General features: G+C 31.9%; 1 protein-coding gene across 2 annotated transcripts in view; it reads right to left on the minus strand.

Moving 5' to 3' along the window:
* The window catches only part of LOC140443643 (aquaporin-like), an 88,584-nt gene that overhangs the window by 14,950 nt on the left and 54,305 nt on the right, over nucleotides 1–19,329 (minus strand). For both annotated transcript variants that reach the window (XM_072535002.1, XM_072535003.1), the window contains 2 exons: nucleotides 12,382–12,554; nucleotides 8,712–8,855 (listed from right to left, as the gene is read on the minus strand). In XM_072535002.1, coding sequence (XP_072391103.1) covers nucleotides 8,712–8,855; nucleotides 12,382–12,554 — 317 coding nt within the window. The remainder of the gene's footprint in view (nucleotides 1–8,711; nucleotides 8,856–12,381; nucleotides 12,555–19,329) is intronic.

The raw sequence follows: 19,329 nt of genomic DNA on the forward strand, positions 1-19,329 counted from the left end.
TTTGACCAGTTGTATCTTATATATAATTCTACTATCGCTATTTGATTTTAGTATAGTCCAGTCTAGTTAAGCAAAAATCATCGATTTCACGGCAAAATTTTTCGCAGATATCTGAAGCTTTTAAGACATAGGTGGGGGTTACTAGCTGACGAATAGATGAAAAAGTACTCGTATTTTTACCTTGCGTTTTTTTTTTAACAATAATTTATGGCCACAATTTGATTTTTTGTCTATAAGTTTTTTTCCTTATATTTTACATAAACAATATTTATACCATTTTTTTATATCAAGAATATCTCTATTTTCTTGTTTTTTAAATTAAAATTGATAAATAATTTACGGAGATATTTGCAAAAAAGCAGTTTTTTTGCATAAATTTATAAATTTTATTAATTTTTTTATTAACAAAATAAAATGTTATTAATAAATTTGAACATCGAGGAATTACCGTCTTTTAAATTTGTGTGAAATTTCCCACCGATCGGTCAAATATTTTAAAAGTTATTTAATTAATTTATCCCTAAGGCTATATTTAAACTATTGTACTTGCTCTTTTAATGATGCTTGACACATTTAGCAAATTTCATAGGATTCTTTAACTATCTCAGAAGTTAAACCGGCTTAAACTATCTCATAAGTTAAATGCATATTGCGTTTTCATCGAAATTGTTTACAAAATAAACGTTTGAAAAAGGGGTATGCTTTTTACTTATAAACAATTGTAATAACTTCTATATTTTTCAATCTACAATCTACGTACAACCATTGGATATCTGGTACAAAAACTCACAGTTCAAAAAAAACATTCTATGACCAATAGGAACGAAGTTAGGGACTAGTTTTAAAAAATCATATCTCCATTGTTTATAAACATAAAGAAGCAAAATTTGCACAAATTTTAAATGAAGATCTAAACTTTATATTGAAACTTATAGCTATAAAATTCATCCAATTTTTCGAAACTTACAGCCCTTCGAAACGAAAGTACTTTCGAAAGATCGACATAGAAAAGTGGAGGAGATAACTATTTCAGCTCCGTATTCTTTCGAGATCGGAACTTCAAATTGAAACACGTAGGAAAAATTTACAGTATCTCGGCTTCCATTGCAGCTAGAAGCCTCTTTTGGATCTGAAAAAATTGGATTAACCCTTATCCGGGCAACACATTTTTTTTACGTAACCGGACAACTTGGGTTCGTTGGGCCCACCACTTTTCTTGAATGTACTATTCATATTTACCCACATATTTCTAATATTCTTTTTTGATTTTTTATTAAAGTTAAATTTAAATTGTCTAGATTAAAAAAAAGCATGCTACTATAGTATGCGTACTACCTCGAGGGTATGATCTACCTGAAGTATTTGCACAAAATAATGAAATGCAAGAAAACTTTTGTAGAAAAAATATTTATTCACGAGTAATAAACATTTGGAGCCAAATTAAGACTTAATTAATAAATAAATAAAAACTTTTGTAAATATACCAGGCCATTTTGTTTGAAAAGAGGGGTTGATGTTTACGCATACCCTGGAAAAAGATTACGGTGTTGTTGCCTTTCAATATTGTGCAAAAATCCTTCTGAGAGAAGATTATAGTAATTAGAGGCTTATGTATAAAGTACCGACAAAAACAATCTTTACAAAATGAATAAAATACATAAGTCAGAAGATTATTTTACTTTTACAAATTAATACTTTGTCATACAATTTACTGCCAATTTGATATGGCAAATTAAATTATTATTAAGTATTAGGTTAAAAAAACAATACAAACAAAAAAAAAACATAGATTAGTCATTTATTTTTCTTTATTGCAATACTTACAAACTTTTTTTAATTATACAGTGTACGTAACACACATTTCTACTACATATTACACAAATTTATTTTTGTTTCTTGTTCTTTTTTATTGGGCACATGTGCCACCTTTTCCTTGTTCAAACTGGAGGTTTTTCTAGTTTTTGCCTTTAATTGTATGGTTCAACTTCCTTTAATTATTTTTCAATACACTGTTTTGTTTCCCATTGTAGTCCCCTTGATTTTCTTCTCTGAGGCAACACTAGTTGTTCTGCTGTCGTAGTAAGAAATAATCTTCGCTTTTCATTTTTGTTTTCGTTCCATTTTGGATGTAAATTTGTCCAAACTATTTGGTCTAGCGTATCGACACCTCATTTTGTACTATTATAATAGAGTATCATATCTGGTTTTTTGTCAACATCATCTCCACAGTAAACATTGTGATGCATGGTAGATAGGACTAGGACACTTTGTTTTTTCGAAACGTAAGAAACAAGAGATGCTTTTGGAGTGAATCCAAAAATAAAAGATTTCTCTAAACGGCTCTTGTTTGGTAGAAATCTCTTATTTTTTTTTTACTATGCTTACAAGATTTAGTGAAGTTTCCAGTAATTCATGTGTAAGAGCAAGATCAGTGAAATAGTTACCTCAAGTCACATTCCTCTTGGAATTATAAGAAGGCTCAACGCCTAATATGTAATATGTTTCCGAGTCACAGGCCCACCATATTTTCATGCCATACACCTACCTCGATACGGAACAAGTTGCTCATCTACCGTTATGTTTTTTTTTGGTAAATAGTACTTCTGAAAATTTTGGTCAACTTGGTTCCACACATCGCGTATTGCTGCTAATTGGTCGTTCCTTCTTCGTTCAGACCTCGTGTCCTTATCGTCAAATCGAACAAACCTTAGCAAATTTTTAAATCGTTTTAACCCAATGGTAGCTTTAAATATAGTAGGTCGATAAAACTTACTTCAAAGTATATCTACATTATGTATGTTGGCGCTCATATGCCCTGCAGTTAGTAGTAGTCCAATAAGAGCATATAGCTCTGTAGAGTAGCAATATTACCAGTTGTCTATCCGCAGGACTTCTTTGGCTTGTTTATTTGTACACTTCACTATTTCGTTCACAAGTTTTTCGTTCACAAACAAACAAAAGGAATCAACAGGATCATCTACACTTTGACCAGGGCTAACATTACTTTATACACTTTGCTTTTTATTATGTAGCAGGATCGCATACGCCCTGTCGGTTGTGGTTGACCACTCCAGTTAATTCCATCCTTAGTTTTAAAAATTACACACTGAAATCTGGGAACTTGTGGCTATACATTCTTCTTTATTAATCACTCAAAACTACTTGCTGATCATCCTCTTTTCTTGCTTCTGAAAGATGATCTTCAATTTCAGAGTCTTTTTCAATGCCACCTACTTCGGGAGATTCTTCATCATAGGAATCCCATAAATTATTAGCAATATCTTGCTCAACAATGATTATCAGGTTTTAAAATTCATTTAGAATAGATATAATACATATTGTAAGCATCTCGTTGATGTTCACATCAAAGAGATGTTTACATTGTTTGTTACACGTTTAGACTTTATTATTGGATTTCTGAAATCATAAAAGTCGTTTAGATAATCCACAAAAACATTACCTGACTGCCAGATTAACTTCTGTAACAAAGATTTAGACTTTAGGTATAAATAAAAATTGGATCAGACGGGCCCGTGTGCCCCTTTGCGTGACAAAATTCTTTCGATGCAATAATTTCAAAAATAATAATGAATAGCTTGTAATTATGTTGAAGAAAACATATTTCTAAACAAATTCCGTGATGCATAAAATTCAATAAAATTTTTTTATCAGTTTATGATAAAAGAATTGGCGTCTTAGGCCTGTTAGACCCACCTTGCCCGGATAAGGGTTAGTTTTGATTAAAGTTCTAGAAGGGTATATTTTAAACAATGGTTTAATATTGAGTAATTACTTTCGTACTAAATCGTACAAAAAAGTGTGGTAAAATTTCAAAACTTAACGCAGGCAAAACGTGTTACGAAGTGACAGCTGTCAAATTTGTTTGGTATAGTTATTTGAGGAGGGGATAATGCTAGATAACGTCACATACATAGATACATAATATAGTATATACATGTCACATATAACTACCTATTTTGGGGATAACAATCGGTCCGAAATGTTATTTTTTCAAATTTTGGTTTTGGCCAGCTTCTTATGTAAAATACCACTCTGTGAGTAGTCTACATTAGAATGTATAATGTATGTCTGAATTGTCAATATAAATGAGTCAGATTAAATTGAATTATTAGAAGAATTTTTCACCAAGTAACAAAACAAAATTTGTTTAATTTATTAAGGTTTTTCTTTGTCACCTCTCACATCCACCTCAAAGCCAATCCACCCTGGTCTATTACGAATGATAAAAAATTACAGAAAAATAGTTACTACCTAATACAATATTAATGAGATTAATTAATACTTTTCTTTAAAAATACTTTTACGATTCGGTTTAGAGAAGGCGGCATATTAGGCACCAGAGGATACGCCTACCTTGTCTTACTTTATATTTTTAATATCTTTTTAATAGTCTTTTAATTGTTCAGACTAAGACAAACTTCGCCTTTATTGAGACTTATCTCACATTGTGCTAGATTGTAGGCATACTCGGAGAGAAAAAGGTAAGATTCATAACCAAATTTTACACTTATTGATTGTGATTATTGTGATTATTCTACGTAGTGGCATCTAGTCTGAATGATAGAAAATAGATACCACAGTGAGTCTCTAAATTTAATAGATCGCACTTCTTTTCTTCAAATATTTGTCTTTTTTTTTCCAACTTTCATTACTATTTTCTTAGATTGATAATATTATTATCTACTTTAATTATTTTGTGTAATACTTGAATGGGGTATTTATTTCTCCTAATTGATATGGTTATTAAATTATTAATTATGGTATTATTAAATTAATTACGTTAAAATTAACAGTTAGCTTTAGATTTTTAACCTAAATATGTATATATATATATATATATATATATATATATACATATACATATATATATATATATATATATATATATATATATATATATATATATATATATATATACATATACATATATATATATATATATATATATATATATATATATATATATATATATATGAAGTAACAAGAAGTCCAGAGACCTCTCTCTGATAGTAAATTAGGTGAACCGCAAATTCAAAGCCTCTTGCTAGAGACTTTTAACGACGCTAGAAGTACATTTTTACTTCAACATGCATCTACGATTCACCTTTGAAAATTACTATCTTTTTCGCTCTTTACGTAGAGAAAGACGTTTAAATGAAAGTAAAAGATTGCATTTCATTTCAATCGGAACTCCACCATTGCTCTACACGTTTTTCGAGTTATTCAACTCATCATCAGGAGCACTTGTGGAAGTTCAACTGAAATGAAATGCAGTCTAGTATTTGGTTATTATAACCAAAATAACAAGCCATGTACGCTAGCAGCGACATCTATACGAAGTAACAAGAAGTCCAGAGACCTCTCTCTGATAGTAAATTAGGTGAACCGCAAATTCAAAGCCTCTTGCTAGAGACTTTTAACGACGCTAGAAGTACATTTTTACTTCAACATGCATCTACGATTCACCTTTGAAAATTACTATCTTTTTCGCTCTTTACGTAGAGAAAGACGTTTAAATGAAAGTAAAAGATTGCATTTCATTTCAGTCGGAACTCCACCATTGCTCTACACGTGTTTCGAGTTATTCAACTCATCATCAGGAGCACTTGTGGAAGTTCAACTGAAATGAAATGCAGTCTAGTATTTGGTTATTATAACCAAAATAACAAGCCAGGTACGCTAGCAGCGACATCTATACGAAGTAACAAGAAGTCCAGAGACCTCTCTCTGATAGTAAATTAGGTGAACCGCAAATTCAAAGCCTCTTGCTAGAGACTTTTAACGACGCTAGAAGTACATTTTTACTTCGTTAAAAGTCTCTAGCAAGAGGCTTTGAATTTGCGGTTCACCTAATTTACTATCAGAGAGAGGTCTCTGGACTTCTTGTTACTTCGTATAGATGTCGCTGCTAGCGTACCTGGCTTGTTATTTTGGTTATAATAACCAAATACTAGACTGCATTTCATTTCAGTTGAACTTCCACAAGTGCTCCTGATGATGAGTTGAATAACTCGAAACACGTGTAGAGCAATGGTGGAGTTCCGATTGAAATGAAATGCAATCTTTTACTTTCATTTAAACGTCTTTCTCTACGTAAAGAGCGAAAAAGATAGTAATTTTCAAAGGTGAATCGTAGATGTATGTTGAAGTAAAAATGTACTTCTAGCGTCGTTAAAAGTCTCTAGCAAGAGGCTTTGAATTTGCGGTTCACCTAATTTACTATCAGAGAGAGGTCTCTGGACTTCTTGTTACTTCGTATAGATGTCGCTGCTAGCGTACCTGGCTTGTTATTTTGGTTATAATAACCAAATACTAGACTGCATTTCATTTCAGTTGAACTTCCACAAGTGCTCCTGATGATGAGTTGAATAACTCGAAACACGTGTAGAGCAATGGTGGAGTTCCGATTGAAATGAAATGCAATCTTTTACTTTCATTTAAACGTCTTTCTCTACGTAAAGAGCGAAAAAGATAGTAATTTTCAAAGGTGAATCGTAGATGCATGTTGAAGTAAAAATGTACTTCTAGCGTCGTTAAAAGTCTCTAGCAAGAGGCTTTGAATTTGCGGTTCACCTAATTTACTATCAGAGAGAGGTCTCTGGACTTCTTGTTACTTCGTATAGATGTCGCTGCTAGCGTACCTGGCTTGTTATTTTGGTTATAATAACCAAATACTAGACTGCATTTCATTTCAGTTGAACTTCCACAAGTGCTCCTGATGATGAGTTGAATAACTCGAAACACGTGTAGAGCAATGGTGGAGTTCCGATTGAAATGAAATGCAATCTTTTACTTTCATATATATATATATATATATATATATATATATATATATATATATAACTATTATTAGATTTGCCACTATCTCTATTCTGAGCCGGCTTGCTTAATATTTTTCCTATAAGTGTCTATTTTGGATTATATCAGTATCATACTGCTTTACAGGCACGTCCTGCCCAAGTATCTCACATCAATATTCCCTTTCTTGTTTTCTTTTTATGCTTCATATACTGCTTTTTTATAACTTAACAATTCTTCATAAACAATTCATCATCTTATCATTATACCTGTGTAATTACTATTTTGATATACTCTTTAACCCATGCTTTTTTATTTTGACCTCAATTGGTGCCACCCCGAACTTCCCTTAATATATCCATATATCCGTAATTTAACCTTTTGTTACTTTACTAAACCACATTGGCATACCTACGCTTTTACCACTTCCTTCCATTAATTTCTGTCCAATGTTTTTTCTTTCCAATTCTCAATATTACTTTTTTATAAGTCTTCATATAATTATAATTATTATAATTATCACCCATATAGGCTGTCGTTTCATCTTTTTCTTGGTCTATCTTTTCTTCTTTTTGTAATGGCTGATAGTACCATTTTCGACATTCTTTCCTTTCCCATTTTTTCAATGTATCCAAAATATCTTATTCTCTGTGCTTTGATTACCGTAGTTATCTTTGATTCATTATATAGTTTTTAAAGTTCTTTATTATTTCTTCTTCTCTATTGAGCATATATTTTCACATCTCGTTGTATTTCCTCTTCCAAATTACTAAAAGGTCTATGTCTAATTTATAAGCATCCATGTTTTGCATGCATATCTGCTGTAGCTCTGGTAACGATTTTGTAGATTCTAATTCTGTTTTTCTTGAGGCATATTGGATTTCATTAATGATCGCAATGCTCCAAACTTTTTGCTCCCTTTTGCTATTCTTGCTTTTATCTTTCTGTCTTATGTCCCTTTTCATCTAGTTTTACACCCAGATAAGTAAATTCTGAAACTTTGTTGAACATGCATCTATTTTCTCCTTTTATATCCAATGTGAAATCGTCTCCTTTTTCTTTATCTGTTTCTCTTATTATCTCATGTATTTTGTATTTTTCTTGTTGATTAGAAGTCCAAATTTGTTTGTCTCTTTTATTATATTGTTCATTAGTCTTTTTTTGTCGTTAATATTGTTAGATCGTCTACGAATGCTATACGTTGATAGCCATTTTTAAAGACTATTTTGTGCATATTTATTTTACTTTTTCTTAGTATTTCTCCCAGTATCAGATTAAAAAGAGTCGTTGATAGTGAGTCTCCTGGTTGTTGTTTTTCATTTGTTGTGTTATCCATAACCATTTTTACCATCCTGTTGATTTTATTTTGTAGGCCCAACTCTTTCATTAATTGTCTCTTTACCCTATCGTGGTCTTGCTTAAAGTCAACGAACAGGACATTACTGTTTTATGTTCGGGACATGCTGTTTTATGTTCGTAGCACGTAGTCTGGTTTCAGGTCTACAAATTTTTCAGTAGATCTACTGATATTTAAAGTTGAGTGTTACCCTATACCTGCTTTCATTTTTCTGTTTGTATCCTGCTTTTTAGGCTAGGATCCTTACTATAAGAACTGTTAACCAATATATTGTTGTCCGTATCAAACGTACAACTCATCAATATTTTCTGAATAATTGTATTTAATTCCAAGATTTTTTTTAATTTTGTTTTTAAATTTTCCCAAGAGTTTTAAATATAATTAATAAATCATAGTTATTATTTTAATAACTAATCTATTATAAATATTTTCTTTTTACTAACTTCATTTTTATTTGGGTAAACATGTATAAATACCATAAATTTATCATAGGGTAAAAATGAACTAGACTATATAACATTAAGAAATAAAGTACCTTTACTAGCCCAAAACCAGTTATAGCGCCCATAAGTTGGCCAAATATATAAATTGGAACATTAATTAGTGGAAAGATTCCTAGAGTGGCTGCAGCTACCGTCACTGCTGGATTAATATGTGCTCCAGAAATATGTCCAAAAATCTGAAATATAAAAGTATATATATATATATATATATATATATATATATATATATATATATATATATATACTACTTATAAGTATTGTAATAAAAAATTGGAGTAAAGAACTATAAGGTGGTTAAAAGTTGGTAAGACTTTTGAAAACAATAGGGAGTCTCGGTATGTCGAATGCAGTAAAACTCTGAGAAATGCCCACTGATTTCCGTCAAATAATAGCTCTGCTAAGACATCCTACTCTCACGTCCTCGAAAACACATTGGGTTGCGTAACTACTGGATGCATGGCGTGCAATGGGTATGCGGTATGTACAAGACGAGAAAGTGTGAAATGCATGTTTCTGGTATGTTGAAACATTTCTAAATATGATAGGAAACTCCATACCTACTCATAAATCAAAAGTTGCGAAAAACATAACGGACTGAGAAGCCATCAGTGAGCATATTCTGCAAATAAACGTAAAAATACATCAAAAATAATTATTTTTATTGCTGTATAATATGCTCCATGAAATAATGAACCAGTTCTTGTAAAAGAAGATTTCCTCGAAGAGCTCAACAAAGTAATTGAAGAGATCGGGACTATGCGAGAAGTAATAATTATTTTTTTATGCCAATTTTAGTAGCAAAATTAGTCACAAAAATATTATTCAGAAGTAATAATTCTTTTTTTATGCCAATTTTAGTAGCAAAATTAGTCACAAAAATATTATTCAGATGATAGATTCTGCATTTTTACATATGCATAGATCAACTACAGCATTTTTCACTTGTTAATTCTATGAACATAATCCTTTCCCCCTCTTTTTTTCTTGCCTAGGATCACGTAACCTGCTTTTTTAAAAACTTCTCAAATTCTTCTACTATTATTTCTGGCATCACCATCATCATCATCTTTGGCTCGACAATCCTCTGTGGATCCTGGTCTTTTCTAAGATTAGTCGCCATTCTGTTTGGTTTCGGGCAACGTGTTGCCATCTTCTGATCTCTAGTATCCCTGTCAGTCTCAACTCCATCTAACCACCTAATTAGCAGTCAGCCTCTGCTTCTTCTTTCCTGATGTTCCTGTCGTTAGCTTTTTAGTAATCATGTTGTCAGGTGTCCGTCCCATCTAAGTTGCTGTGTTTTAATGAACGTTCTGACATCTGGTTTATTAAAGAGTTATAATTCGAAATTAAATATTTTGCGCCACTGTCCTTGATCGTTTATAGCTCCAAATATTTTGCAGAGTATCTTTCGCTTGAAAATTCTCAGAAGTCTTTCATTTTTCATAGTATGCCCTATTTGTAAGGTTAATTCGTCTGTTAATTTCTTCGCTTGTTTTATTGGTAGTAGTCACTAGCGAGCCAAGGTATGTGAAGCTGTCAACATGTTCAGATATGACTTCCAAATGCTGTTTCCCCTTCCTCATTTGCTATAGGATCCTTAGTAATCAACATATACTTGGTTTTGTCTACGTTGATGACTAGACCGACCTGTTTCGCTGCCGTTTCCAATTCTACGAAGCATTGCTCTACATCTCGCTTGCTACGCCCTATTATGTCAATTTCATCAGCGTATGCTGATGTAGTATGCAGCGTATAGTCAAGATTTGTATCGATCTATTGTAAATAGTACCGCCGGCGCCGTCTCTAATTCGTTTGTCTCGGAGTGCCTTTTCCAAGGCAATGTTAAATAGTAGGCAAACCAGGGCATCCCCTTGTCTGAGTCCATTCTTTATCTCAAAGGATCTAGTATTTTCTCCCTGTATCCTAACGTCGGCTTTAAGTTAAATATTGTTATTCTCGTTAATCGGATAAGTTTTTCTGGTATACCAAACTCACGCATTGATTGGTATAGTACTGTTGTTTTGACACTGTAGTATGCAGCCTTGAAGTCGACGAATAGGTGATGGGTTTCAATGTTAAATTCTAATGTTTTCTTAAGGATTTTAACTCCCAACAAACAAAATCAGATTTAAACTTTAAATTTTATTTACAATCTTCGGTTGTTTTTTTATTTGCATTATTATCTTCCTGGTAAAGTGTAAAAGTAGACTAGTTATTGAAATAATGCCAAAATTAGTACTACCGAAAGAAACCATACAGAAGAGAGAGAAAAAGCAAAGATACATATAAAGGTATAACATTAAAGAACTAATAAATTATGAAGGTAGAAGGTAGAAGATTATAAGGAAAAGAAAAGAGTGCACAGAAAATTAAAAGAAATAATTAAGCAATTTAGAGGCAAGCTTTTACTAGAATACGCTATTTGTTGTTGTTTTTAGAATTATATAGTTCGTATGATATGATTTAGAGTAAAGGAATAAGGTTAATGTTGCACACAATGAAAACTAAGAAGAGGACTGTAGAGCAAAAGTTAAGGAGAGACATCGGTAGAAGAACAGTTTGGGTTTATGCTTTGAGGCAATTGATAGAGCAAAACGACTAGAAGAAAAGAAAGCTACATTTGGTATTAATAGATCTTGAGAAGGCGTATGACACATTTCCTAGGCAAGAGTTATTGAGATGTCTGAGAGAGAAATGGGTTCTTGAGAAGTACGTAAAGGTCGTGAATGATATGTATAAGGGAGCTTAGACCAAAGTAAGGACTTGTGTCGGATTGAGTCAAACTTTTCCAGTAACGGTTAGTTTGCATCAAGTCTCTACCTATTTAATCTTGTTTTGGATGTACTAACAGAGAGTGTAATGGATGGAGCTCCCTGGTCATTGGTCTTTGCTAATGATATTGTATTAGTAGAGGAGAGCAAAGAAATGTTGGAGGAGAAATTGAAGGATTAAAAAGGGGCTATTAAAGAGGATAGACTTGAAGTTAGCAGACCAAAAAGAGAGTATTTATGGTTAGGAGAAATAGAAATGGATGGGGACATGGAATTGCTTGGATAAAAACTAGGACAAGTGGAAGAATTTAAATACCTTGACTCCTAAATAACGGAAAATGGGACATTAGATCGAGAAATTGCCAACATGAAACAGGTTGATTGGTTTAACTGTAAGCTAATGAGAAGTGTACTCTGTGATCGACAAATCGGATAAGGACTAAAGAAAAAGATAAACAAGAGTGTGGTGAAATATGCGTTGGTGTACGGCGGTTTACTGAGGCCTGTTTAGAACATTCAGGAAAAGAAGATGGTGGTTAGCTGAAATAAAAATGTTACTGTGAATGTTGGATAAGCCTAGAATGGACAGGATCAGGAATGACTTCATAAGGTGGAATAGCCGGGTTGACAAGATTCTAGTCTCCAAAAGGACACGTCAGATGTAGAAATAAAAACTATGTGAGATAAAGGATAGAGCTGTTAGAGGTTGATGAAAAGAGAGATGGAGGAGAAATAAGAAGAAGTGTGGCAGAGGACTTAAAAAACAAAGAGTTGGGTAAGAAAGATACGATAAACAGAAATGAGTGGCAAAGGAATAGCAACTTGTGAAAAGGGAAAACGTAAGGAAAAAGATTATATGATTTAGAGTTGTAAAGTTTTAAGCGCTATACCTGCCATTATTTGTTTGGCTAAATAAATAGTTAGTCCTTACCTGTACTCCCATCATAATAGCAAAACCAAATCCAAAGGATATTACGGTCGCATTAGCACTGATGCATCCTAAGCAACCGACGAATACCAGGCATGCGGTGCCGCCGAATTCGGAAAGAAACATTATTATTCTTTCCAGCACCGACATTTCGTCCTGTAACTGTACTAACCTCCCTGAAAAAGATTTACAATGTTTAATAGACAAAAGTACACACATACACTCGAGAAGCGAGTCCGACTTCTCGAAAAGCGAGAAACCACTTATGGCATAAAGTTATCTCTGTCTTCGTTTTTTAAACATATATACAGGGTGATTCACTGATTTATTGTAATTTCAGGCCTGTTTTTCAGTCATTACACATACTTTGCTTGATAGTTTGATTTTAAAGCATATACTATGTAGTTCTACTTAATTATCGGATTTAAAGAAAAAATGGGAAGAAAATAATATAAGTGGACCAAAATTAAATATACACCTCTATGGAAGGTTGTCACTCCATCTTTTGGGCGGTCGTCCGTTACTTCTTTTGCCGATTGTTGACTTGTTGACTATTTTGACAACAAAGGTCTCCTCCATTCTGCTTGTGTGGTTATTCCATTTTTTTCCTATTTTGTGTCCATTGATTTATACACTGTACGTTATATTTTTTTCTAATGTCTTCACTTCTCTTTCGATCTCTGAGCGTATTTACTTCCTTCTGTAATTCTTCTCAGTACTCTCATCTCTGCCGGTTCCAGTAGCCTTTACGTTGTGGCTGTGTCGGGTCTTTTTACTGAAGCATATTTCATTATTGGTCGTTTACTGGCTTTATAAATTCTTGACTTCATCTCAGTGTTAATATGTCTGTCTCGCCATCTAGTATTATTAAGGCATCCTGCAAGGCTATTTGCTTTTTGTACTTAATCTCACACTTCTTTATACAGGTGTCCATAGCTAGACAGTGTAACTCCCAGATATTTTATTTCCATTGCTTGTTCAATACTGATGCCATCAATTTCTATTTTACATCTGGTTAGTTCTTTGCTAACTACTTAGTTGTAATGTAATTATTTTAGTTTTCTCCGATGAGATTGGTATAATATAAAAAACACATTACTGAAACCAGCTCAAGAAAGTTTGATACAACATAGATCAGTGGATGACAGAAGAAATACTATTACAGTTGGAAGAAAGAAGGAAATATAAAAGAAAAGATCTACAGAAGTATAAAGAAATACAACGAATAATTAAAGAAAAAATCAAAACAGCTAAGGAAACCTATTTGATGAAACAATGTAAAGAGATAAAAGAACTAGAAACAAAATATGATATGAGAAATATGCACAAAAAAATAAGAGAAATGACTGGAGTGGGTCGAAGTAAACAGCAAGGACACATAAAAGACAAAAAAGGAGTACTACTAATAGATTTACCAGAGAAATTAAGACGATGGGAGGAGTACTTTAGAGAACTTTTTTAAGATGAAATTGGTGAAATGCAGTAAATACAAGTATTAAATCCTTTAGAGAGACAGAAGATCACGATAGATGAAATAAAATATGCTATCAAAAGCTCTAAAGACAATAAGTCAGCTGGATTAGATGAAATAATAGTAGAACTGTTAAAACTAGTGGAACAGGATAACTTGGAAGTATTGGCAAATTTATTCAACACGGTATACGATACGGGAATAATACCACAAGAGTGGCTGAAGTCAGCATTTATAAACATCCCTAAAAAACAAGCAGCAAAAGAGTGCTCTGATTATCTAACACTGAGACTCATGAGTCGTACTTTAAAAGTACTGCTGAAAGTAATACATAAGAAAATATACAAAAGGCTAGAGGAGGATATTAGCGAGACGCAGTTCGGGTTCCGAAATGGAATGTGTACTCGAGAAGGACTATTTGCCATCAACATATTGATTTACCGATGCCGGGATGTAAACGTTGATCTACACTTGTGCTTTGTTGACTACGAAAAAGCTTTCGAAAAAGTAAGTCATGAAAAACTAATATCACTACTTATAAACAAGCGCATTGACAGTAAAATCATAAGTATAGTGCAAACATTATATTGGAACCAAAGTGCCATAGTTCAAATTGATGGGCAACACATCTGTAAAGGAGTTAGACAGGGATGTGTTTTATCGCCACTTTTGTTTAACTTATATTCTGAAGAAATTTTCCAAAACACGCTCAATAATATCAAAGAGAGAGTTACAGTTAACGGAAAATTAATTAACAACTAACAACTTACGATATGCAGACGACACTGTGATCATAGCAACGAGTATAGAAGATCTATAACATCTTATCGAAAGCTTAAGTATCAATAGTGCTGAGATAGGAATTACTATAAACGCTAAAAAACGAAGTACATGCTAATTACAAAAAGATCACAAAATATACATCACCTATTGACAATCAACGGTAATGTGATAGAACAAGTAGAAAAATATCAGTACTTGGGAACTTTGATCAATGAAACCAATGATCATACTGCAGAAATAAACAGGCGAATAGAGATTGCTAGATCAGCATTTATACGAATGAAGCCACTCCTAACGTCCAAAAATTTAAATTTGGAAATCAGACTACGTACTATTCGCTGTTATATATTTTCAATCTTATTATATGGAGCCAAGACTTGGACATTAATAAAGTGCAATATAAAAAGAATCGAGGCTTTCGAACTCTGGTTATATCGCAGAGTCTTAAAAATATCATGAACTAATAGAATTACAAATAAAGAAGTACTGGAGAGGGTTGGTACAGAAACATAACTAATCACCACTATACAAACCAGAAAACCGGAATACCTAGACTACGTGATGAGAGGAATAAAATATGAAATTTTTAGACTTATAATAAAGGGAAAGATTCTATGAAGAAGATCTGTTGGCCGAAGGCAGAACTCATGGTTGAACAATCTCCGTGATTGGTATAGATGCAGATCGATTAATTTGTTTAGAGCAGCAACTTCAAAAATAAAAATAGCCATTATGATTGCCAACCTCCGTATCGAGAGGCACTCTAAGAAGGGATGAGATTGTCACATTAAATTCTTTTGCTTTTAAATGGTAAATCTGTGGACTAGTCTTTGCAGACTATCTTCATCTTGGGCTATCAATATTCCGTCGTCTGCATAACAGAGTATTTTTTTTTCTTTCTTTCCCCTTCTGTATCATCTTCCTTTATTAACGCTTTTGATGATTTTATCCATGATCAAATTGAAGAGCATGGGGCTGAATGAATCTCCTTGCCTTATTCTGCTGTTCTGTAAGTTGTCCATCTATTCTGACTTCCATTTTGTTGTTTTGGTAGATGTTTTCGATAGTTATTATAATTTTTAGGGGAACTTCTCTAGTATACAGAAGATGGATTACATCTTTGAGTCATACTCTGTCAAACGCTTTCTTTAGATCAATCAGACACATAAATGCTGGTCTATTATACTCTAATGATTTCTTCCACTCCGAAAACCCTGTTGTTCATCTGCTAAATTTATCATCTGATATATTAGTTCTTGTAAAATTTTAATTGTAAGTTTTAGCGTAGTATTTAACAAGTTTATACTTCTGTAGTTTTCTGGCTGTTTTTGTCTCCTTTTTTGAACAGTAGAATTAGTTAGCTCGTTCTCCATTTTTCCGGTATTTTATTGTGTTTTATACTTTTATTAATTAATGTTGTTAATTGTTTTTCCATTGTTCTTGTCATAATAATATATTTTAAAAGACCTATTTAAATAATATGTATAAAGAATAATTTATAAAAGACCCCGATAAACTTCGAACATAATACAACATAAAATGACAATAAGCAATCTTTAAGAAATTAGGTATTATATCATCGTACGCCTTAGGAGCAGAAAACACTTTTTATCATGCGAAACAGAAAAATGAAGTTTAACTTTTAATGGCATTTTTGTGTTTGAATTTGATTAAATTCCTAATAAAAACATTACGTCTATTTTAGAAAATTATTCAAAAGATCTTAAACGTTTTTTTATATTGTGCTATTTTCTTTATATTTGTGTTATTTAAAATCAAACACATCGAAAATTGTAAAAAAGAAAAAGTTAATTTATATTTGGAATTGCTTGTGTGGAAGTGACTAACCATCCAAAAGAAGAAATGTTTATTCAAAGTCTGCTCTAATTACGGTTTTTTTTCAATGGCCCTCTATAAAGGAAAAAATATAGCTATGAAAAAGTTTATATTGTCGGCTATTTATTTTCTTGTCGATTCCATTTATAAACTTTATTTAATCCCATTTCAATTTGGATTAATCACGCAAGGCACTTAGGCCTTATATGCATCTTGAATAATATATAGTGCACTCTGTGTAATGACTTTTGTGTAAAAAAAATATATTTCATCATTTAAGTTGCGTTTTAAATTTTCAGTTCAATCTCTTTAATCGCTTAAAAATATTATGCACAAATTTATTCAGTGCATTCCAATTAAAACTACCTTGTGACTTTTTGACACTGGCAACCATATCCAACATATATACATATATATATATATATATATATATATATATATATATATACATATATTATATATATATATATATATATATATATATATATATATATATATATATATATATATATATATATATATATGTATATATGTATATATATATATATACATATACCTATACATATATATATATATATATATATATATATATATATATATATATAGATATATATACTGAAATGATATTGGACGTAGGAGGAAGAAAAATAGTGTTTAAAAAATTAATTTATATGTTATATACTAGATAATATTAGATATTAAAAGTATTTGGTTATTTTAAGAAGTTATATACTAGAGAATTTAATAAAAATTATTTATGTGAGGGCATTTTTAAGAAATTAACATGTAATAGGTGTGGGAAGTTTTTTTTATATAATTATAATATTGTAAATATATTTAAGTGAGCCATGTACGTAGGCAACCAGATATACATACTCTGAAAGTGACGTTTAAGTAATGATTACGAATATAAAGTGGGGTTATAATAATATGTTGTTTAAAATGTGTAGTTTATTAAATTAGAGTGTTAGTTACTGATTTAAGTGTATATTCTGATCTGAAAAGCCCAAATGTCAACAAAATTATCAATAGAAAATTAAAAAATTCTCCAGAATACAGAATTTGACCTTTGTTTACGGTAAAACGTTCTCGAATATGATTATGTCTATGGATCCAAGATATACTTTTTCCAGAACATTCATATAGGTAGGGAATAGAACAAATCGAACAGGATTTCTTGCTAGATCGTTCTGGAAGATTGAAAAGGTATAAATACTCAGTGATTTGGATTCAAGATGGCCAGTTTTAGTATGAAAGTTAGTTAGAGTCAGTCAATCAGTTACAGTTCAGTAAGTTCAAGATAGTCAGAAGGTCCAATTGTTCAATATAGTGAGTTAAATGAAGATTAAGAAACAGTATAAAGAAAATATTATTGAAGATTAAAAATTATAAATATAAGGTTGAATGCTCGAATAAATGAACTTTGATCAGATAAAAGGCATATATCGAGCACAGTTTAATTAAATCTTGCCCAAGTACTTTCGATCCCTAGATCATCTTCAGGGGCATCTGAAATAAGCCAAGAAACGTTTTTTTATAACCAAAGAAATTGATTAACTTCGATAAAAACTCGAAGTTTTATGGTTGAAAAAAGGTTTTTTATATGATTAACGTTTATAGACTTACTTCGTCAATTGTGGCCTATCCGGCAAGAACAAAATGTCATAAACAAATAATTGTACATTACACTACACTACAAATAGACAAACAAACACTTTAAAATAATTTAAGGGAGGCTACATTGCTTGAAGAAGTCGGAGACAGAATGGCTCCTGATCTAACGGAAATGTTGGGGTGACATGTGACAAATGACAACTTGGATGAGCAGTCACAATCATAGATATGTGATCTGCACCTTTTACAATTCTATGAAACTAAGTATTGACCAAAAGTCCAACTGACACTACTATAGGAGGTCACTGATGAAATATAAAATTATATAGAATATTTTTAAGTAGATTGAATAATCCAGATCTCACACTCAAACATGTCTGTAATAATTAAGGTGTTAGTTTGAGAGCAACTGAAATAGACGAAAAGTAAGAATGCAAGAAGCGGACTAAACAATATGTTAAACAGTGGGTGGTTGACTACAATAAAATGGTCTACCAAGCACTATCTGTAATATAGAAAGGAAGAGATCTGACTATGTAATTAAAATACTAATAATTGAAAATCAAAATGGAAAGCAAAATATATAAATGGGGTGTAATCCAAGTAGTTCAGTTGAACCCACAGTCAACGGTATAACTATAAAATTACTATGGATGTGCTCAGTGCAGGAAGTCTAAACAGTCGAGCTGGGTCCCCCACGAGGTGAAGCTGTAATAAAGTTTTTAAAAATAGGTTTAAATTTAGTACAATTTAAATTAATTTGAGTATTAAGACAGTGAGAGTTTTCATTCGTTTCCCTTGTAATTTCCAAATCTTCCAATAAATCCAACTCCATATAGTTTTTCTTTCTACTAATGTCATGTAAGATAGATGAACCAGTGTTGATGTTAAAATTGTGTTTACTGGATAATAAGTGTTGACCAAAACTTGAAGAGTTTGGTCTTTTCAAATGTTCTGAAACTCTAGTGGATAACTTTCTAATGGTTCTACCTACATAAGAGGCATCACAATCATCACATTTTAATTTGTAAATACCACTTTTGTCAAGTGTGTTCATCCTATCTTTGGTGTTGATTAAGAAGGAACCTAAGGTGTTGTGTGACTTGAAGGAAATTTTGATGTTATCGATTGTAGAAGTAAAAAGTTTAGATATTTTATTGGAAATGCTGCTAATGTAGGTGAAGGAGAAATATCTGGTGTTATTTGAAGCAGTAGGTTGAAGAAAACATTGTGATGAATATGCAAGC

This window comes from Diabrotica undecimpunctata, chromosome 6, assembly GCF_040954645.1.
Source record: "Diabrotica undecimpunctata isolate CICGRU chromosome 6, icDiaUnde3, whole genome shotgun sequence".
In the NCBI taxonomy this organism is placed as follows: domain Eukaryota; kingdom Metazoa; phylum Arthropoda; class Insecta; order Coleoptera; family Chrysomelidae; genus Diabrotica; species Diabrotica undecimpunctata.